Here is a 22632-nt window from a genome sequence, read left to right on the forward strand (position 1 = left end):
TCTCCTTGCTCTAAGTGAAGTTCTTTCAATAACCTTCGTAACCAAATTGCATGACACGCACATGAAGTAGCTGCAACATACTCAGATTCACATGATGAAAGTGCCACAATTGGTTGCTTCTTCGAACACCAAGAAATTGCACTATTTCCTATTGAGAACATAAAACCACTAGTGCTTTTTCTATCATCAATGTCTCCAGCAAAATCACTATCACAATAACCCAGCAACTTGAAATCATCAGACACTGAATAAAAAATTCCATAATCAAGTGTACCTTTTAAGTATCGTAAAATTCTCTTGGCTGCTTTCATATGAGAAGTTGTGGGTTTCTCCATGAACCGACTGACAAGTCCAACCACAAACAAGATGTCCGGTCTCGTGCAAGTTAAGTATCTCAAACTTCCAACGAGACTTTTGAACAAAGTTGAATCTATTCTCCCAGCATCTACTTCCACTTTTGAAAGTTTTACTCCAATCTCCATAGGGGTGCTGACAGGCTTGCAGTTTGTCATATTGAACTTCTTGAGTATATCTTTTGCATAGCGCTCCTGTGATATGAAAATACCATCTTCCATTTGCTTCACTTCGATTCCCAAATAATAGGACATGAGTCCCATATCACTCATCTCAAATTCGCGTTCCATCGCCTTCTTAAAGTCATTGAACATATTGGGATTAGTACCTGTAAAAATGAGATCATCTACATAGATACAGACAAACAACAAATCTCCATCTTGCTCTTTCACATAAAGAGCATACTCATGCATGCATCTGCGGAAGCCATTCTCTTGAAAATACTTATCAATTCGACTATTCCACGCTCTCGGTGCTTGTTTGAGCCCATACAGAGCCTTGTTAAGTTTTAGCACTTTGTCTTCATAGCCTTCAACAACATACCCCTCGGGTTGTTCAATATAAACTTCCTCTTCAAGAAATCCATTTAGAAATGCTGACTTGACATCCAACTGGTGAATCTGCCAATGATTTTGTGCTGCAAGTGAAATCAATAGTCTGATAGTCTCCATGCGAGCAACAGGAGCAAAAACCTCTTCATAGTCCATGCCCTGTCTCTGCTTGTACCCTTTTGCCACAAGTCTAGCCTTGTACCTCTCTACTTTACCCTTAGCATTCTTCTTGACTTTGTACACCCATTTGACTCCAATTGGTTGATGAGTACTTGGATTAGAAACAAGTTTCCAAGTATCATTCTTTTGGATGGACTGGATCTCTTCATTCATGGCTTGAATCCACCTCTCATCTTTGCTAGCTTCTTCAAAACTTAAAGGTTCAACATCAGCAAGAAAACATAATAAGTTCATGTCATCTAACCTTTCAGTTTCATTATAAATGTCTTCAAGATTTCGATATCTCCTTGGCCTGTCACTTGAACTTGATGAAGGTGATGTTGATGTCGATGTCTGGGATGAAGGAGCTGGTGAAGCTGGTGGTGTAACTTCAGCTTCATGAACTATTGATTCTTCATCTTCAAAGTAAGGCAGGAAATCATATGATCCTTCCTTTTGTGAACTCCAGTCCCACGATTGTTTTTCATTAAACTCGACATCTCTGCTAGTCACTATCTTTCCATTGTCAGGATTGAACAATCTATAACCTTTTGAGTTCTCATCATAACCGATGAAAACAAACTTCTCACTTCTATCATCCAGCTTGGTCCTGTGTTGCTTTGGAACATGTACATAAGCAACAGATCCAAAAACTCGCAAATGGGACACACTAGGCTTCTGTTTACTCCAGGCTTCTTGAGGGATCACATCTTTCAAACTCTTAGTTGGACACCGATTTGAAAGATACACAGCACATGCAACTGCTTCAGCCCAAAACTCTTCTGGCATATTTTTACTCTTCAGCATTGATCTCGCCATATTCAGAATCGTTCTATTCTTCCTCTCTGCAACTCCATTTTGTTGGGGTGATCCTGGAACAGTCAAGAACCTCCGAATTCCATGCAACTCACAGAAACTTGCAAATTCATTAGAAGTAAACTCTCCTCCTCTATCAGTTCTCAAAGATTTTATCTCATAACCACTCTCTTTCTCAACAAGAGCTTTGAATTTCTTAAAAGAATCAAAAGCATCAGATTTATTCTTTAAGAAATAAATCCAAGTCTTTCGAGTATAATCATCAATGAATAACACAAAATAAGAACTTTTACCAAGCGATTGAGGATTAATTGGACCACAAACATCTGAATGAATAAGCTGGAGTGGCTTGGTAGCTCTGGAGATGGATTGCTTTGGAAAGCTCTTTCTTGAATGCTTTCCAAGTAAACATGCTTCACATAACTGTCCCGGATGATCAATAACCGGAATATCCTTCACCAATTTCTTTCTTCCTAAATCTTTCAGATTTTCAAAATTCAAATGCCCGAATCGCATATGCCAAATCCATGATGTATCTTCCACACAAGCTTTCAAACACATAGCTTCACCTGCTTTCATATCTAGAATGAACATTCTATTCTTTGTCATCGCCACTTTGGCAATAAGATTACCATCACGATCTTTAAGCCATAGAGTACGCCCTTCCATATTAATTTTACAACCATTCTCCAAAAGCTGACCAATACTCAAAATATTGCTTTTCAATTTTGGAATATAATAAACATCTTGGAGAAGTTTATGACTGCTATGTTTTGTCTCAAATAAAACTGTACCTTTGCCATGAATTTCCACCCTTGTGTCATCGCCAAATCGCACATTGCCACTAACTTTAGTATTGAGTTCCACAAACTTGCTTTTATCTCCAGTCATATGATTACTGGCACCATTATCAAGATACCAAGCACTCTTGTGAGTTATGGTTTCTTCCTTATTAGAAAAGAATAAAGCTTGATCTGCTTCATTATCTTGGCGTTCTACAAGCTTTGTCTCCTCTTCTACTGCTTCATTTTGGCATTCCCATGAATAATGGCCATACTTGCTACAAGAGTAACACTGCACTCTAGTTTTATCATTTTTCCTTTCGTATACCCCATAATTGCTTCTTCCGCTTCCTCTGCCACGACCTCTATGAAAATTTTGGTTTCTATTTTCATTGAAAGAGTTTTGTTCGCCTCTTCCTTGACCACGTCCATATCCACGACCACGGCCTCTTCCACGGAGTTGTCCACGACCACCTCTAGTAGAAGAATCACCTCTTGATTTGCTAAAGGATTTTGTTAGCAAGGCCTGATCAACATGTTCTTGTTTTCCACGATTCATTCTTTCTTCATGCGCACACAAAGATCCACACAATTGATCAATTGTCATGGTCTCAGTGTCTTTTGACTCTTCAATGGCAACCACAACATGATTAAATTTCATATTGAGAGATCGCAAAATCTTCTCAACTACACGAACATCTTCTATTCTTTCTCCAAGTCTCTTCATTTGATTAATTACCACCAACACTCTTGTGGTATAATCTGATATGGTTTCACTCTCCTTCATAAAGAGTGATTCAAACTCAGCCCTTAGAGTTTGAAGCCGAACTTTTTTTACTTTCTCAACTCCCATGACAGAGTTTTGAAGAGTCTCCCAAGCCTGCTTCGAGGTAGTATTAATAGCCACCTTTTCGAACATATCATCATCCAAACCCTGGTGAATGATTGTGAGAGCACTTTGATCTTTCTTTCTCTCTTTTTCCAAAGCATCTCTTTGGACTTGATTTAATGCCGCCTCATCTTCGACCGGCTCAAAACCATTTTCAACTATATCCCACACACCTTGTGAACCAAGGATAGCTTTCATTCTATTTGACCAATTCTCATAATTGGTTTTAGTGAGTTGTGGGTATTGAAAAGAAAAAGAATTTCCTCTCGATGACATTTCGTTATTATGGCTCCGATACCACTTTGTTGGAAGATGGTAGGCCCTTTAATTAAAACACTCACAAAACACTCACACAATAAAAGAAGAGAAAGCAAATATATTTAACTATTTGTATTTGTAATTGCTTTTCTTGATTTTGATATCAAAACTTACATGGTATATATAGTAGTTCTAAAATAGAACGTACATGCAACTTATTAACTTAACATTAATAATCTAACTTAAGAGTTTAATTCATTTAACTCCAAGTAACATCTATCCATTAATTAATAAACTATGTAAACTTAAGCTTATTAATTTTATTTAACTTAACTTAACATTTATTCTTTACGTTTTCCTTTGCATCAATTCAAGTTTAATAACTAACAATTCATAACCATGTGCAATACATTGTGATGGCCCATGGTAATTTGCAGCGGCAAGTTGGACAAAGTTCGAGTAGAGGTGAAATATCGGTGAGCTGGCAATGTCCTCCTTATCAGTGGGTTAAGCTAAATACAGATGGTGCTTACAGTTCAGTCACAGGAGTCGCCAAAGCCGGGGGAATTTTCCGTAATGACGCTGGGAACTGGCTTGGTAGTTTTTCTACTACTATTGGTGAGGGCTCGGTTATGGAAGCTGAGTTGCGTGGAGTCCTTCACGGACTTCAAATGGGATGGAATATGGGGTTCAGGAAAATTCTCTTGGAGGTAGATAATAAGTCAGTTGTTGAGATGATTACTGGCTTGTCGATGGCAGCTCAGTTTGCTAATACGGTAGCGGCTATTCGTTCTCTGATGGGGAGAGACTGGATTAATGTTAGAGTTTCTCATATATATCGAGAAGCTAATTTTGCGGCGGATCACTTAGCTTCTCTAAGCGACGACTATTTAGTTGGGTTCTGCTACCACGAGCAACCCCCCAATAGCTTGATCTACTGGATGTTACATGACCTGCATGGTACCTCCTATGATAGAAATATTCCGATGTAATTTTGCTTAGGCTTTGCCTCTTTTTCTTATACCAAAAAAAATTAGCTGACCTGTGTTGTTCATAATCAATATTCAATTTCTGATGCTTGTTGGGTTAATATTATCCATGAATTTCTTTTATCACAGTTGACACGTAAGAATTAATGTGTATAAATTTTTCATCCCTGAAATCTGAAGATTAAATATTATTCACAAGATTGGCAGGCAGGGGTGATATACATCAAAGACATACTGATGGCATTGGTAGCTTGGGTCAGGCGATACCCTTGATTATGTTCTTTCTCGTCTATGAAGCTAACATCAAAAACAGAACATTAGGGTTAACAGGAGTTGGAGATTTTTTTTAATTTATCACCTTTATACATTTAAAAAAAACAAATATTGTTAAATATCACTCTTTTCATCCTTTTTTTCACACTTTTTGATGTTAAAAAGAATGTCACTCTTGTATTATTAAGATAAGATAATTTTTTTATCCTTAATATTAATGAGTTTGCTAGATAAAAAATCAATAATTTAGTTGACTATATCAATTTTTTAAGGAAAATATATATATAAAAAAAATTATCTATCACATTTAATATATTTTTAAAATACGTGAAAGTGAAAAAGTGACAAACAAAACGTGACCGAGGTAGTAGAAGAAATTATTTGATCCATTCTTTTTTGGGGGGAATAAATAACTTCAAAATTGGGTAATTAATTTTGGAGGTCGTTGTACTTTTCAAAAAATTTAAAATGGTGACTGAACTTCAAAACGTAACATTTTAATTACTATACTATTTGCTTATGTTAAGATAGAATGAAGAAAAATATTTCGAGTCGATTTTTTTTTGATTGTGTGTATATATGAAATATAAGGTATTATTTGTCATAAATAATTAAAATTTGATTACTACATATGTATAATTTGACCGTAAAACGCATAAAAATCTCCCAAAATCACATATTTAAAAGTTTAGTAACCATTTTGTTATGTTTTGAAGTTCAGTCACCATTTTGCAATTCTTGAAAAGTACAGTGACCGAATCAATAACCCCTTCAAAATTATTTGGAGAGGAAGTTTACATCAACTATATTGTTGGACAGTGTTAAAAATTGAATTATTTTGACTTGAGTTCTGTTAAGGTTTTATTGAGTTTTTAGGGTTATTATGTTTTAATCTGATCTCTGGCCTTTTCTACCATGAGAACCGGTTGGTAGGTTTGAATTACCTTCTTGTTTTGTTCGAAAGTAAATTGGACCTAAAGCTGGTCCTATTCAGAGGTTCGATCGTTAGCATAATTTTGGTTTTATTCAGAGGTTCGGTTCAGAGGTCTGATGGTTAGCATAATATTTTGGCCAAATGTTGTAAAAAGGCCAAACCTTTCACAAAAGTCTCGACCTTTCAATTTTGTCGATTTTGGCCAAAAACTGATTATTTGGTTTCACAAAAGTCCTGACCTTTCTTGTAATGGATGTCTTCAACAACAACTCTTTGCTTTGTAATATTATCAGTTTAATAGCACATGACTACTTTAGCTTAATTGAGATGCATAAATGTTGTTTTAATAGAAAATCTCATGTGGTAGCATATGACTATTTTAGTTTATCTAATTGGTTGGGGCATGTCCCTCCAATTATCAAATTCTATGTATTGGCTGATCAATCAGCTTTTGATTAATAGAACTTTTTATCTCAAAAAAAAAAAAGTCCCGACCTTTCAATTTTGTCGATTTTGGCCAAAAATGGATTATTTGGTTTCACAAAAATCCTGACCTTTCAATATTTGGCATGTCACATAGGCGCCACATATGCATCACATAGGCAAATTGAAATCAAATTGAGAGTTGGCCACAGTTGAAACCAAATAATTTATTTTTGGATAAAATCGACAAAATTGAAAGGTCAGGACTTTTGTTAAACTTTTATGAAAGGTTTGGCCTTTTTACGACATTTGGCCTAATGTTTTTGATTTATTTTGAGTATGACTTAGGTGGCATTCGATGAAACTGAAAATTAAAGTATTGAAAATTAAATGCTGAATTTTAAATGTTGAAAATAATAATTACTAATTTTTTAAGTACTGAAAATAGGTCTGTTTGATAACTGCAAATCTGCAATTACTGAATATTATTGAAATTATTATATTATATAAAACCTTTAAAAATTAACTATTTTAAAAATAAATTACAAAATATAAATTATATATTATCTAAATTTTTTAAAATATAAAAAAATAATATATATAAAAAAAATTATGAATAGTACATATATCATAAACAAAAATATTAAATTTTTGTTGCACATGTTGATAATTAGTTCTTAAATATTATAGCAATGCTCTCCTTTAATTTGAAAATTAGCTTTTAAAATAAAACACTAGTTTTTAAAATTATGATAATCTTCAAGTTTTGCGAATCTCATTGAATCGGATGTCGATGTCTTCAGTCTTTCGCCTTTTAGGCGAGTGCTAGAATTCTCTTATAAGAATAAATCGTATATGACTTGGTTCCATTATAGTTATGTTTGGAGTTCGGTTTCCATCAATTACAAATAAAAATTCAAATAATATTAAAAAGTGGATTTATTTGATAAATGACATATAGACTATAAAAAGAAAAATAAAGATAGAAAATAAAATATTTTTAATGAATAATATAGTACTTTGCAATTTTAGGTGCTGACCTAAATATAATACACTCATTACGATATTAAATATATATATATATGAGATAAAATATTTTTATTTGTGAATAATAATTAAAAATAATGAGGATATAAAGTTTATTCAATGATAAAATTAATATTTATTAATTTAATATTTTCAGTAAAAATAAATAAATTAAAATTTTTAACTTATTATTTTAAGTGATTTTTGGCTTAACTGAATAAGTTAAGTTGAATTTTTTTTTGAATTATCAAACCAACTTAAAACAATTAAGTACTTAATATTTTAATTTAAGTAATAAGTTAAATTATCAAACACCCCTTAGTTTTTTTTATTATTTTGGTATATTATGGGGACTCTATTTCTATTAAATAAAAGCATGAACACACGTATAAATGCTATAGGCTAGAGTTATAGTTTATACACACTAAGTCTAGTTTTTATGTAAATTTTGATTTCATCTATACTATATATAAAAATACGGAGGGTGGGGGACATGCAAATTTACCGAATGATCCTTCTTAATTAATTAAAATAAAGGTTTTATAATCATTAACTAATTAATTATTTAACTAATCACTAAATATATATTACAGTTAAAATCCTAATTAGGATAGATAGCTAAATTGTCTCCTATTTAGTTTTTGGGCCGAAATATTGCTAATTTAGTATGGAAAAAATAGCTAAATTATCTTCAAATTAGTAGGAATAGAGCTACCATTTAGTTTGATTGAAGTTGAACTTTAAAATTTAATTGGAGTAAGGAATCTAGAGATCTTATCAAATAGTAAACATCCTATTTAGAGTTAAACACTTATTGATCTAAATTGACATTGCTTTTTCGGCACTATCAATATTCTATCAAACTTGCTTTTAATTACTTAATTAGAAAGTTTGAAAATTACTAACGTGGAATACATTAGACAATTAAGGTTTAAGTCATATTATTTTAAAATAAAATAAAATAAAATAAAATTCAAGTTAAACTATGAACATATATAGGTAATTAGCAATCCTTATTTATCTGTTTTAATATACAGTTTTATGTAAATATTAAATTGTTACGTGTTCCGGTAATATCAGAGGCCGAAAGAATAAGGAGTGCGGACAAATTAGTGTAAAGAGTATGTCAGGAACCTGCATTCAAATTTTTTTTTTAAATGTCTGTACGATATAATACCCTAACATAAAAAAAAAGTCAAACAAAAACACATGCTTAAATTATATAACTCTAAAAAATAGGCCAAACCTTTTTGTTTTTTTTATTTATGAACAAACATTTTAATTTTATCAATATTTAAAATAAATTATTAATTAATTTAATACAAAATATTGTTATTACTACTATAATAATGTATTTAGAAATCTACACAACCAACATGTTTATGATTCCATAAATTACACTACAAACTTCCAAAAAAAATGTGTAACAGTAAATCTTTTAGATCGAATTATTATGAGGTCCTATATTTATTATAATTACATTTCCGTCCTTTCTATTTAAACTCAAACAATATAAGTCTTTTTTCTAAATTTATATAAAGTAAGAAATTTTTACTTTATATTTTTGCATGATTTTGTCATATATTTATATTATGACAAAATATATTAAATATAATATAATTTTATAATAAATTTAATTCAACTCATAAAATATTTTTTAATCAAACAAAAAATTCGAACTAATGCATGATTATAAATAAAGCGCATTATTTTTTTAAAAAAAAATTATAAGTTAATGTTATTGACGTCAATTAATTTTAAAAATTAATAAATGAAAACAGAGTATTCTATTTATTTCTAACAAAATCTAATTAATTGAATATTAATTATAAATAAAATATGTTGTTGTAATTATGATAAACGAGTCACTTACGAGCCATGTGCATAGCACGTAATGCGAAACTAGTATATATAAAAGCACGGATGGGGAAACAGACAAATTTACGGAATAACTCTTTTTGACAGGTAAATTTACGGAATAACCCTTTTTAATTTATATTAAATAACGGTTTTACAGTCATTAACAAATTAGTTATTTAATTAATTATTAAAAAATTATTATAATTAGAGTTTTAGTTAAAATAAAATTGTATTGAGAAATACTAATTGAATATAAAAAAATAGCTAATCTTTTTCAAATTAATAGGAATATTAATCTTTTGGTTTGGTTTGACTACATTAGCAACGCAATTCATATTGTCCAAATTTTTGTTAGTTATTGAGTAAAACTACAAAAAAATTAATATGATTTTTTTAATTTTGTTTTAAAATAATAACACATGAATTGACGAGTCACGTTACGAAACACGTGCGTAGCATGCAAAGCGAGACAAGTATTAGTAAAAACTCTCTGCGACTAATTCATGGACTTAAGCAATTATACAACCTCGTTAAATTTTGGACAAATCCTAAAAAAATATCAAAACTTTGCCATTTTTATCAGTTATGACCAAAACTTTTAAAATTTATAAATATAACCGATTTTACAAATTATAATTTTTTATAGCCAAATTCGAATCAAATCGATTTATTTGCCAACATGACAACCATGTATATAACATTTAATCACAATAAAATATCAAATATTTGCGTGTTGTGTCATAATAAAAGGTCTAATCATAATAAAAAAAAAAAACCGATTCAAAAATGACTATAAAAGAAACATAATTTGCATATATGAGTTATATTTACAAATTTTAAAAAATTTGGACATAACTGACAAAAATCGCAAAGATTTGGTATTTTTTGAGGGTTTGACCTTCATTTACTGTCATAAGAAATTAAATAAAAAAATTAAAAAAAACAAAAATTAAAAAATTTACTCATAAAAATTAAATAAAAAATTAAAAAATTAGAAAAATTAAATCTCAAATCTAAGTTAATTGTAATATTTTACACACAATAACACTTAAATATAAAAGAAAATAGTAGTATTATTTTTTAAAAATAATAGTACTATTTTTATAAAAAAATTACCAAATTTTAAAATATTGATTTTTTTTTTTCAGTTTTTCGGTTTTCGGCTCCCTTTTGTACACGGGTTGATAGTTTTCAATTTTGACCGCCATTTTTTCTCATTTCATTCTTCATTACCTTGTCTCCTTCATCGTTTCCATTCTCTCTTTTGCCATTAATTGAAAGCATGACGATACAAACTTCCCTTCCATTATCAGTTTCTGTTCTCCTCCGCTCAAAATTAGGTACTCACACTGCACTCATTTCATTTACTATATATTGTGTTATGATTCTGTATCCATGGCTTAATTAATTTTATGTATATATGTATCTGCAGGTACTCATTCTGATTCTGCAGCTAACACTACTGATTTGAAGGTTCAATATCGGCACTCGAAAATTTCTTGAAGTTGTTGTTGTCGCCTTGAGGTAAATCTCTGGCGACCTTGTCGTCGTCTTTGATAATCTCGTCGTCTTTCAGCTTAATTCTTTAAAGATTTTAAAGTTTACCTATCTCGTTAGTTTATTCAAATTAATCTTAGGGTGCATTTATATATAGTAGTTACTTTGTTTTTTACAAAATAAATTGTTATCATTTTCATCTAGTGATGAAACTAGCAGAGTAGATAAGATATAAAATAACCGTAAAAAAGCCTTAATCTACTATTATTATTTGATTAATTTTAAAATTGTAGAGATAATTATATAATTTTTTTTTTCAGAAGCAGTAGTTAGATAGATAATAAAAGTTGAGTTACAAGAGTATCTAATAAAAAACTACTATTATTTATTTGATTCTATCCACAGCATAAATTGTTTTTAATTATTAAAAATTATAATCATTTTACAGATTTATAAAATCTAAAGAGGTATTTCTATCTGTTGTAGTGTTTCCCATAAATATATTATTATAAATATTATAAAAATATGTATAATACAAAGATAGATATGGACAAACACACATCAGTGAGTGAAGCATCAGACACAATTTACACCAATCAGGCGGTGGATTTTAATATTAGAACTTGGTCAGATTGTCTAAAACATGACATATTACATAATAAATAAATCATATCCATTTATTTCAATATTATCAATTGTTTGACGAATTGTCTATCACATGACGCGTATTATAGCTCTTACATTATGAGGTATGGAATATGCAGATATGAAATATGATACGATCAGCATGGGATAATTAACAAATACTAGTTGACTTTGATCTACAGTTTGCTTCATTAATGGCACTGGCAGTGGCACAGTGACACATGATCAGCACTGGTTCTAGTTTTTGTATCTACTTCGCCATTGCGTTCAATCTTTCTTATTCTTCATTTCCACTTTCCTATTGCATTCAATCTTTCTCTTTTGCTTTCTATTACTTACATCTCATTACATTGGCTTTATTGAAAGAAAAGAAAAGAAAAGAATTATGGCTGCTGCAATACTGGAAATCTTTCTTTCACCGTTCATTGAAATCTGCAAGGACCCGTTTGTAGAGTACGTTGTTCTCCCCATCAAACGGCGTATCACTTATCCTTTCACCTACAAGACCAAGCTTCAGAGACTCCAAGATTTGACCGGCAAGTTGAAGGACAAAAGAGATAGGTTGCAGGACTCCGTTGGTGATGCTGAAAGAAATGGAGAAGTTGTCTATGTGAACGTTACAAACTGGCTGTCCTATTCAGAAACAGCCATTCATGAGGCCCAGGTGCTTGTCAATGCTGAAGATGAAGCTGCCAAGAAGAGGTGTTTCGTGGGATTGTGTCCCAATCTGAAGACACGCTACCGGCTTAGCAAGAAAGCCGTGGAGAATGCTTCCGCAATTGATCAGCTGGATCAGCTGGAAGCGGGTCTCCATCCACTTTCCCACCTGCCGCATCTTCAGCAGCATGTGGATCCATCTGTTTTTGGTTTTGAAGAACTGGAATCAAGGCTGTCCATTCTGAAGCAAGTTATGGAGGCTCTTAAGCATCCTAATATCAACAGGGTCGGCATTTGGGGGATGGGCGGTGTGGGGAAATCCACACTAGCAAAGGAGGTCCATGGCCTCGCTTTGAAAGAGAAGTTGTTCGACAATGTGGTTTTTGTCCCCGTATCAGAAAAACCTGAATTTGGAGAAATTCAAAAAATAATTGCTGCTGTCCTGGGTCTGAACTTTGACGTGGAGGATAGGCTTGTCCGAGCAAGTCATCTAATTAACAGGATCAAAGGGAAGAAGATTCTTATAATTCTTGATAATATCTGGCAAAAAATTGATTTAGATCAAATAGGAGTGCCGATCGGAGCTGCTGGCAAGGATTGCAAAATACTGCTTACCTCAAGGGACAAACGTGTATTACTAAATGAGATGGGCACGGAAAAAGAATTCATGCTTCAAGTTCTCACTCATGAAGAGGCTTGCAGTATGTTTGCAAAGACTGTCTCTCATGCTAAAGATCCAGACTTTAATGTTATTGCAACTGAAGTCGTCAAAAAATGTGGAGGAGTGCCGTTGCTGATTGAACTTGTTGCAGGGGACTTGCGGAATTGTAAGGAGTTAGGAATCTGGGAGGAGAAGCTGCATCAATTATCTGACTTCAAGGATGAGGAAATAGACTTGAAAGTGCACGAGTCGCTAAAGTCAAGCTACAACAAACTAATTGGTGAGGAAATTAAATCATTTTTCTTGCTTTGTGCGCTATATGGACAATCCAATATTCAGATTCAATACTTGTTGAGATATTGTATGGGTCTGGGTTTATTAAACGAGAGACCTACTGTCAACGATTCAAGGAAAAGGGTTTACAAATTGATCAACCACCTTCAAGATTGTTGCTTGTTAATGAAGGGTGACATGGATGGGTCTGTCAAATTGCACGACATCATTCGAGATGCTGCTCTCTCTATCGCATGCAGAGAGAAACATGCATATATATGTCGAAGCAGTGCTATATTGACGGAATTGCCAAACAAGGATTGCACTACAATTTCTTTGCCATTCTGTGATTTTCAGAATTTTACCGGATCTCATTCCGAAACTTTGAAGTTTGAATGTCAAAATGCAGAGCTGTTGTTGCTCCTTACTGAAGATATTTCTTTAAAAGTCTCTGATTCATTTTTTGAAGGAGTTATGAAGCTGAAAGTTTTGGATTTCACAGGAATGGGGTTGGGGTGCCTTCCTTCATCCATCAAATCCCTAACAAATCTGCAAACCTTGTGTTTACATCGTTGTCATTTGGATGAGTTATCTATCATTGGAAAGCTTAAGCAATTGAAGGTCCTGAGTTTTGTTGATGCCTATATGGTTGAGCTTCCCAAAGAAATAGAGCAATTGACTCGGCTCAAGATTCTTGATTTGAGCAATTGCTCCAAATTGAAAGTTATTCCTGCTAATGTCTTCTCAAAGTTGACTATGTTAGAAGAGTTGTATATGAGCAACTTTATACACTGGGAGGCTGAAGGTAATGCAAGTCTTGAAGAGTTGGAGCATTTATCTCACCTAACAACTCTGGAAATGCAAGTTTTAGATCCCGACATGATACCAAAGTCTTTCTTCTTCAATTTCAAAAGGTTGCAAAATTACAGGATAGTCATTGGAAATGTTTGGGACTCGAGACTGAATAATGAATGCTCAAGAATATTCAAGCTCAAGTACAAGACGAGCATTTATTTACAGCAAGGGTTGCTAAAGTTATTGAAGGAAAGTGATGATCTATACTTAGATGAAGTGTGGGGAATTAAGAGTGTGTTGTATGATCTTGATGGGGATGGCTTTCGGCAATTAAAACATCTTCATGTCCAGAATGATCCCGCGATTCAACATATTGTCAATTTAACAAATTCGTCTTCATGTCCGGCATTTCCCATTCTACAGTCGGTGTTTCTGGATAATCTATTGAGCTTGGTGAGCCTTTGTAATGGCCGGCCGACAGCAGGGTCTTTCAGCAAACTGAAAGATTTGGAAATCATAAATTGTGAGAGATTAACAAATCTATTTTTGTTATCCGGCAATAATCATGAAGAAAGTGTTAATGTTGAGTTGACCCAGTTATGCTCTTTGACATTGGACAATCTACCACTACTCGGAAGCTTATGCAAAAAAAAGAAGGTGCCACTAGAATCTTATGCGAAACACAAACCGTTAATAGTTGATGATCCAGCATTTCAGGAAGGTGTGTCATCAGAGGATGAGCCACTATCACTTTTCAACGGACTGGTATGTCTATGCACTAAGCTCTTGGCAGTTTTTCAACTGTTAAATTCCTTATATATTTTTTTATTGCAAACACACAACTACTAACTAACCCAACAACCTATTTTAACTTCTGCTCATTGTATGCTAAGCCTTACATTCTAGATTTTTCTTTACACTATAACAGCAAAATACTAATCAACATAAGATTAAGCCGATGTCATAAAACTTTTAAAATAATATTAATTAAAAATTAATTAATTAAATTTAAAATTAAAATTAAATTTTAAAATATGTTTTGTCTCATGACTAATTGTTTCTTTTTTATTGTAATTCCCATTTGCAGATTTCTCTTCCGAACTTGGAGAATCTTACAATAAGATTAGTATGTTGTAGAAAGATATGGCAAGACCACCTCTCCATTACATCTTCAAATTTAACAAGCTTATTTGTTGAGAGCTGCCATAATGTGCAACATTTATTTACATCTGCAATGGTTAAAAGTCTTCCACAGCTCAAACAATTTGAGATACGAGATTGTGAGCTCATTGAAGAGATAATTCTCACAGAGGACTCTATAGATGAAACAGAGAAGACGGCGAACATATGTTTCCCTAAACTGGAAAGATTGTGGCTTATAAATCTTCCGAAGTTAAGTAGATTTTGCACCGGGCACTCAATTGAATTTGAGTCTCTTAAAGAATTGGTTATTAAAAGTTGCTCTGATTTGACTACCTTCGTTGCCAGTACCCAACAAGTTATCTCAGAGGCAAACAACTCTGAAACACAATTTCTCTTTTATGGAATGGTGATGCTCTTTTTTTGTCTTTCATTCATATCTTTTCTTTTCGTCTTTATAGTTTTTATTTGTATTAACTGGAATTAACGTTTCAGGTTGGGTTTCCTATGTTAGAGAAATTGGATCTTTGCTACATGAATAAGTTGGCAAATATATGGCACAGTGGGCTCATGCCTAACTCCTTCTCCAAACTCAAAACCTTGGATATTAGTTATTGTCATAAGCTATTAATGGTTTTTCCACCTGATGATTTGCCCAGATTCCAAGCACTTGAGAGGTTGCACATTTCGTGCTGTAATTCGCTGCAAGAAATATTTCAATTCCAAGAATCGAATGCTGAAGAAGACACATATGTTGTGGTCGAATTTAAGCTGAGAGAATTAAATATTTTCGTACTTAATAAACTGAAGATGATATGGAGTAAGGATCCACCAACAGTTTTTACTTTTCAAGAACTACAGTTGGTGGAAGTTAAATATTGTGAGGATCTGAAAAGTATATTTCCAACCTCCGTAGCTACAGGCCTTTCTCAACTTCAAAGTTTAAGAATAGAAAGATGTGGTGGAATAGAGGAAATTGTAGCAAAAAGTGAAAGCTTATTAGGATCAGACCCTTATTTTAAATTTCCTCAACTCACTTCTCTTACACTTGATTGTCTACCGAAACTGAAGTGTTTGTATCCGGGGAGGCATAGAGCGGCGGAGTGGCCAAAGTTGAAGTGTTTGAAGTTGATTGAATGTGACAACGCAATCATGTTTGGTTCAGAAGAAGAAGCACACAGAGGAGGAGGCAAGCAAGACAATGTCTCATTTCAACCCTTTTTTATGTTTGAAAAGGTAATCATTCTTTTCAATCAATTACTTTATTTATAAACTAATATTATTTTAATGTTCTATTTAATTATTAATCGAATTATAATATTGACTTATTTAAAATAGGGCACTATTATTTAATAATTTGTTTAGGCCTAATCATCCAATAATACCGCACCTTATCAGTATTTTTCGTTTATATTCAAAACTTTTAAAATCGTCAATTTACCATTTTTTTCAGTTTTCGGTTTCAATTGTATCTATTTTTTCAAATTGGAGTTTTTTCACTCTGAAAAAGTTTCAAATACCCTCCATATTTGACACGTAGTCTAAATAATTCTTTAATATTTTAAAAAGTACCGAAAATTGAGACTATGTGTCAAATATGAAGGACATATTTGCACTTTTTTCAAGCAGAAGAACTCAAATTTGAAAAAATGGATACAATTGAAACTAAAAATTGGGGAATGGGGTAAAAAAATTGACGATTTTGGAAGTTTGGAATGTAAACAAAAAAAGTCGAAAAGGTGGGGTATCTTTGGATGATTAATTAAGCTTCTTATTATTTAAAAAAAAAAACAAAAATTAAGCCTCTTATTTAAGTGTAAAGAACCTTATTACTTTTATCCTAATATTAGTAGCTATTTATTAAGTTCTGTAAAAAAATGTTTCTTCATTTTAAAATAATTTGTTTCTCAATAAAAATAATTAAATAAATAAATTGTAATAGAGATTATTATTGCAAATTTAATTTATTTAAATAGAAATTATTATTGTAATTTTACGTTTGTAAATTTTGATTTATTTTTTTTTTTTAAAAAAATTGATCTCTTGCTACATGCAGCTCAATCACAACTTGGAGCAATTGACACTACACTACAGTTATTTGCGGAGAATACAGATTGATCGATCTCTTTCCAACTGCTTTTCCAAACTAAAAGAACTTACACTGAAAGATTTAATGCCTGAATCAGTCACTGTTCTGTTTGGTTTCCTCAAAACACTATATAGTCTGGAGGAACTTGCTATTGAAAGAGGTTCTTTAGAAGAGCTATTCTCAGATGAGGATGCAGTTTATGTGCCACTGAAACATTTGACCATATCCTATGCTTCTAATTTAAAGCATATATGGAAGCAAGACGCCAGTTTATGCAAAATAGTGCAATCAACATCATCCTTCCGAAATTTAGCGACTCTAATAGTGGTAAAGTGTGAGAAGTTGAAAAGCGTGTTAAATGTCTCGACAGCAAAAACTATGGTAAACCTATCCAATCTGAGCCTTGGTATTTGTGATATGATGACTGAAGTGGTGGAAAACGATGGAGATGGGACAGAGGATGAGGTTGTTTTTAGCAAATTGAAAACTTTGAAACTTCGGGATTTACGTCGTCTCGCTAGCTTTACCCCGGGGAATCATGCCTTTAGTTTCCCATTATTAGAAGAAGTATTTATTGATAGTTGCCCTCAGATGAAGATTTTCTCTGCCGGAGTCTTGAGCACACCAAAGCTACGGTCAATTAGAAATATCAAAGCTACCGATAATCAATTTTGGGAGGGAACCCTTAACGCCACCGTTGCATATCTGTTTGTGGAGAGTCGCTTACCACAAGGGGTGTGTTTTTGTTTCTTATCTCTTTAATTTAAATATGTTTGTGTTACTTTTTCATCCTTAACTATGTTCTTATGTGCAAAACATCAAATATCTGGTATTAATAGGTAGAAAGTATCATCCATATGTCCCAGTTTCCTGCTCTAAAAGAGCGTTGGCATGACCAGCACCTGGGGCGGCGCTTCCTCAGTGTAGAATCTCTGACAGTGGATGGGTGTGCATCATTCCCAAAAGCTCTATCAGCCAATCTGCTACACTCGTTGAACAAGCTAACAACGTTGGAAGTAAGAGAGTGCAGATCAATGGAACAAGTATTCGACTTGGAAGGAATGTCTACAGATGAAGGGCATGTTGGTTTGCTGCCTCGATTACGTGAATTGCGCTTAATTGACCTACCTATGCTGAGAAGTTTATGGAACAAGGATCCTACAATTTTTTTGGAATTGAGGAACCTTACAGTGCTCAAAGTGCAAAACTGCAACAGCTTGAAGTATGCATTTACTCAGTGCGTGTCCTTGTTTCTTGTGAAACTCCAAGAGGTACATCTGAAAAATTGTCAGATGATGGAAGGAATAATCGAAATGGAGGAATCAAAGGAACAAGTACTGTCTGAGATCATTTGTCCTTCATTGAAGAAGATTAGCATACATGACTGTCCAAATCTGAAGACCTTGTTTGGCGCAGAACAAATGTCAGAGATAGATTTTCGAAGGGAGATAAGGCTGGAAAAGGAAAAGCTTGGTATCGAAAATAACGCACCTGTTGACCGCCTTAAGGTTAGTTAATTTAATAATTTGTTAGGTCCTTTCTCATATAGATTTATCTAAAACTGGCCATTCTTGCTTATAATTGGACTTTTGAATTCCTACTCATTTTCTGATAAGTTCTTTCTGCACTACTATTATTAGGTACTTCCCAACTTGGAAGAGCTGTCATTTGACAGCATCTCCACCAGAAATTTACTGGACTTCGAATTTTTTTCCAAAGTAAAATCTGTGGAGTTGATTTCTGTTCCAAAAAAAACTTGTTTGTTTATCGTTGATTTTCTTCGAAGATTGCCCAATCTGGAAAAACTTGTTGTCGGTAGATCATCTCTTAAAGAGCTATTCTTTTTGGAAGGACATGACGGTGCCGTAATTCTCCCACGGATAAGTTGCCATCATTCTCCGTCTTTCCAAAATCTAACTACACTAGAAGTACTACATTGGGATAATCTGATGAGCCTGGTACCGCTGTCGGTGGCCAAATGTATGGTGCAACTTGTGACATTGAGAGTAATATCTTGTGGTATGTTGATGGAAATAGTAGGAAGTGAACAGGACAGGACGACTGAGGAGGTTGTTTTCAGTAAATTGCGAAATATAGAACTTAAACAATTATATAGCCTGAGTAGCTTCTGCCCTGGCAGTTACAGCTTCAATTTTCCATCTTTGGAACGAATAACTGTCTTACGTTGCCCCAATATGAAGATTTTCTGTCATGGAGTCTTAAGAACGCCAAAACTGGATTCCGTGGACGTCTCATATTCGAAATTCAGAATGGAAGAATATGGCGATCTCAATGCCATGATTCTAGGATCACACTTGAAAATGGTATGGGTTTTGTTATCTTACTTTTTGACTATCATTTTTCTCATATCATTTTAACAATATATTCATTTTTTAGGTTGGATTTCATGGACTCCAGGAGTTGAAACTCTCTAAATTTCCCATCTTAAAAGAGAACTGGCACGGTCAATTTCCATGCAAGAACTTGAATTCTATACAAAAGTTGATGGTGGATGATTGTGCATCCTTCTCAAATGCTTTATCACTAAACCATGTGCGGCATTTGAGATGGTTGGAAGAGCTGGTTGTAGAAAAATGTCATTCATTAGAACAAGTGCTTGAAGAGACAGATTCTCATGAAGGTGTCACTATGAGTAGTCTAGAAAAGCTGGAGTTGACTGATCTGCCAAGGTTGAGGCGTGTGTGGAATAATTTGAGCTTAAAAAATCTAAGAGTGTTGAAAGTCCAAAACTGCAGCAACTTGACCCATATATTTACAGTGTCTGCAGCCCTTTTTCTTGAAAACCTCAAGGTTTTGGAAGTAAAGAGAAGTTTGGTGAAACATATTATAACAACAGGAGATGAGGAAATTACATTGGAAGATAAGATTATATTTCCTTCATTACAGACCATGACTCTCGAGTGTTTGCCAAACTTGTTAAGTTTTTACTCTGCAAATCAAGTTCTCGAAGGCCCATCCTTGAAATGCATTGACGTAACCGGCTGTCCAAATATGACTTTGTTATCTTCAACATTTTCAGCTCAGCAAGATTCAAGCATAGCTGTTGAAGCAGACGATCAAACACTTGGCATGGCTATTCTAATTCCACCTATTAATGGTGGAAAGGTCAGTTCATTTACATGTCCTTAAGATTTCTTTATATATGGTGTGAATTTAAATTAGTTTCTCTATTTTTCAAAATTAATTGTTTTAATCAGCTTATTTCTTTTATTAAATACATTGTTTTTCCTTCTTTAGGTTGCATTTCCAAACTTAGAGAAACTGAGAGTTGAATGGAACGTAGTAAAAGAGATATGGTTTGGAAGATATGGAATTCCATTTTTGGGCAGACTAAAAGGCATTGAGCTTACTTGTTTGCCTGGTGAACCACCAGTTTTGCTATCTAATTTCCTTCAAACTCTCCAAGTTCTGGAGAAGCTTGTTCTTAGTGATGCTGCTTTTGAAAAAATAATCATGGATGAAGTGGATGCTGGCGACCAAATTCTTGCACATCTAAGAGAGCTAAAATTGTATAAGCTGCCAAATCTGAAGCACCTGATAGAGCAAGACTTGAGACTAGCCCTGGTTATTGAACATCTGGAAATACTTGAAGTAGCAGAATGTGGTAAATTGGAAGTTTTAGTTTCACCCTCAGTATCTTTCCAATATCTAACAGCTCTTGAAGTATCGAAATGTCATGGTTTAATAAATCTAATGACTCCGGCAACTGCTAGAACTCTTGTGCAACTCAAACGAATGGCTATAAAAGAATGTGAAATGATACAAGAAATAATTTCTAGTGAAGCAGATGGAGTTGAAGATGAGATCCATTTGAGTCAGCTAAAATATTTTGAACTTAACGGTCTGCCATGCCTCACAAGCTTTTGCTCAGGTAGATTTACCTTCAATTTCCCATCTTTAGAAAAAGTGCTCATCAGAGAATGTCCCAAGACAGAGACTTTTGCTCAAGGAGTCATAACATCAAAGTTACGGCGAGTTCAAACAGGAGAGTGCGATTATGAATGGGATTGGGAGGGCAGCCTAAATGACACCGTTCGAGCATCATCTATGGATTTGGTACGTATTCGGTACTAGTAGTAACAACAGTTTATATAAGTAAACAACACATTCATGTACATTTTTTTATCTATACCAAGAATGCCGAGCTATAACAATCTTAAGGTTGTTCATTTTGCTTGATATTTATCTTCTTAAAAAGTAAACATTATTATGTCCAGAGCTGGTATCATACATGATTCTATGGCCATTTTTGACCCTTCAACTTATTATGTAGTATATTTATAAAAAGGATAAATTCAGAATGGAAAACAATCAGAGAGGTGTAATTTACTTTTTTAGATGGTGAGAAACCGAGAATAATAATATCGACGTATAAATCTTTCAATACACACTCGAAGTTTAGGTATGTCAATCAGTGGAGAGGTTAGGTTAAGGTTTTTATTTTTGATTGAATGTCAATCATTGGTATAACTTTAAATTATTTAAGTATTTTCATTATTGTATAGTTCTTCGCTAAATTTCCCTAATATTCATTTGATGTTGGTATGTTTCCCAGAGTGCCAGATGCATGGTCGATTAGATTTGAGACGAAAGATTGGCAGACTGCATATCATATTTCTCCAGTTGTAGGTAAATACATTGGGGTTAGTATTATTCATGAGTTTCTTTTATCACCATCAGAGACAATTATTTATATGCATAAAAATTCTCATCCTGAAATCTGAATATTAAATATTGTTCACAATTGAGAAGTGTATAATAATTAATTGTTACTTTTTTCTCTCTAAAAAAACCCTAGCCGCCAAGAGTTTTCTTCTTATTTCTTCTCCGGCTGCCGTCAATGGTTTGATTTTTGTTGTTGACGGTAGCCATCCCTTTATTTATGTTATTTTAATTTGATAGAATATAATAAATAGCGACTCTTTTTCAGTTTTTGATGGATTAAAATCTATCAACGAAGCGCAATTCATTTACCAAGAAGTGAAGATAGATCGAAGATCTTTCATCAATAAAATGGAATCGTTTATGAGCTATATTAGTTTTATTTGTTTTTCATTGTTTGTTTTTTTTCTGAATGTTTTATGTTGTCCTTTCATTATGAAAGGTTTGTTGTCCTTTCTCTGTGAAAGGTTTGCTGTCTCCTTTTTATGTAGGAGTTTGCTGTCTCTTTTTTATGAAGGAGTTATCAAGTGGTGATTGAATGGAATGCTCTAAGTTTGTGGGTGATTGGATAAGTTTTGATCGACGAGTGATCGAAGACTGCACTTATTTAGCGAAACAGTTAATAATTTATTTTTATTTTCGTAAGTAAGATCTGCGAATCAGGCAGCATGTTGTCTGTTCCATGTCAGGTCATCGGATTTAGTTTTCGAATTATTCCGAATTTCTTACAAATGTAACTGTTTCATATTCGATTTAATGAGATTTGATGATTTCAAAAAAAAAAATATTGTTCACAAGATTGGCAGGTAGAGATATGAACCCAATGGAACAATAGGCACGACGAGCAATTTCGTCTAAGGTAAACTTCTGAACAATGT

The 22632-nt window shown here is 33.3% G+C and overlaps 2 protein-coding genes across 6 annotated transcripts; one reads left to right on the plus strand and one right to left on the minus strand.

The window, feature by feature from the left end:
- Positions 1-2556: 2556 nt before the first annotated feature.
- LOC126682300 (uncharacterized) lies at positions 2557-3827 on the minus strand. The gene is made up of 2 exons (XM_050377963.1): positions 2675-3827; positions 2557-2576 (listed from the first exon to the last, which is right to left on the minus strand). The coding sequence occupies exons 1-2, from the start codon at positions 3825-3827 to the stop codon at positions 2557-2559; spliced, it is 1173 nt and encodes a 390-aa protein (XP_050233920.1).
- Positions 3828-11663: 7836 nt separating this feature from the next.
- On the plus strand, positions 11664-22318 carry LOC126687219 (uncharacterized). 5 transcript variants are annotated; one of them, XR_007644077.1, is made up of 10 exons: positions 11664-14607; positions 14930-15391; positions 15478-16218; positions 17039-17806; positions 17911-18579; positions 18712-19395; positions 19469-20197; positions 20330-21148; positions 21648-21735; positions 22197-22318. XR_007644077.1 is itself a non-coding variant. In XM_050381695.1 (9 exons), the coding sequence occupies exons 1-9, from the start codon at positions 11842-11844 to the stop codon at positions 21669-21671; spliced, it is 7662 nt and encodes a 2553-aa protein (XP_050237652.1). In that variant the 5' UTR covers positions 11664-11841; the 3' UTR covers positions 21672-22021. The 5 variants fall into 5 exon arrangements, 1 of the variants encoding a protein (XP_050237652.1); XR_007644076.1 differs by having other exon boundaries at positions 21648-21721; XR_007644079.1 differs by having other exon boundaries at positions 21648-21721; positions 22246-22318.
- The last annotated feature ends 314 nt before the right edge of the window (positions 22319-22632 follow it).

The sequence above is a fragment of the Mercurialis annua genome, linkage group LG1-X, assembly GCF_937616625.2.
Source record: "Mercurialis annua linkage group LG1-X, ddMerAnnu1.2, whole genome shotgun sequence".
NCBI classification, from domain to species: domain Eukaryota; kingdom Viridiplantae; phylum Streptophyta; class Magnoliopsida; order Malpighiales; family Euphorbiaceae; genus Mercurialis; species Mercurialis annua.

Coding starts and splice junctions, on each gene's coding strand:
- LOC126682300 (XM_050377963.1), bottom strand. CDS start 3,827: ATGTCATCGAGAGGAAATTCTTTTTCTTTTCAATACCCACAACTCACT. Junction 2,577..2,674: donor GGTGGAAATTCATGGCAAAG/GTACAGTTTTAT, acceptor AGTATTGGTCAG/CTTTTGGAGAATGGTTGTAA.
- LOC126687219 (XM_050381695.1), top strand. CDS start 11,842: ATGGCTGCTGCAATACTGGAAATCTTTCTTTCACCGTTCATTGAAATC. Junction 20,198..20,329: donor CACCTATTAATGGTGGAAAG/GTCAGTTCATTT, acceptor TTCCTTCTTTAG/GTTGCATTTCCAAACTTAGA. Junction 21,149..21,647: donor GAGCATCATCTATGGATTTG/GTACGTATTCGG, acceptor TATGTTTCCCAG/AGTGCCAGATGCATGGTCGA.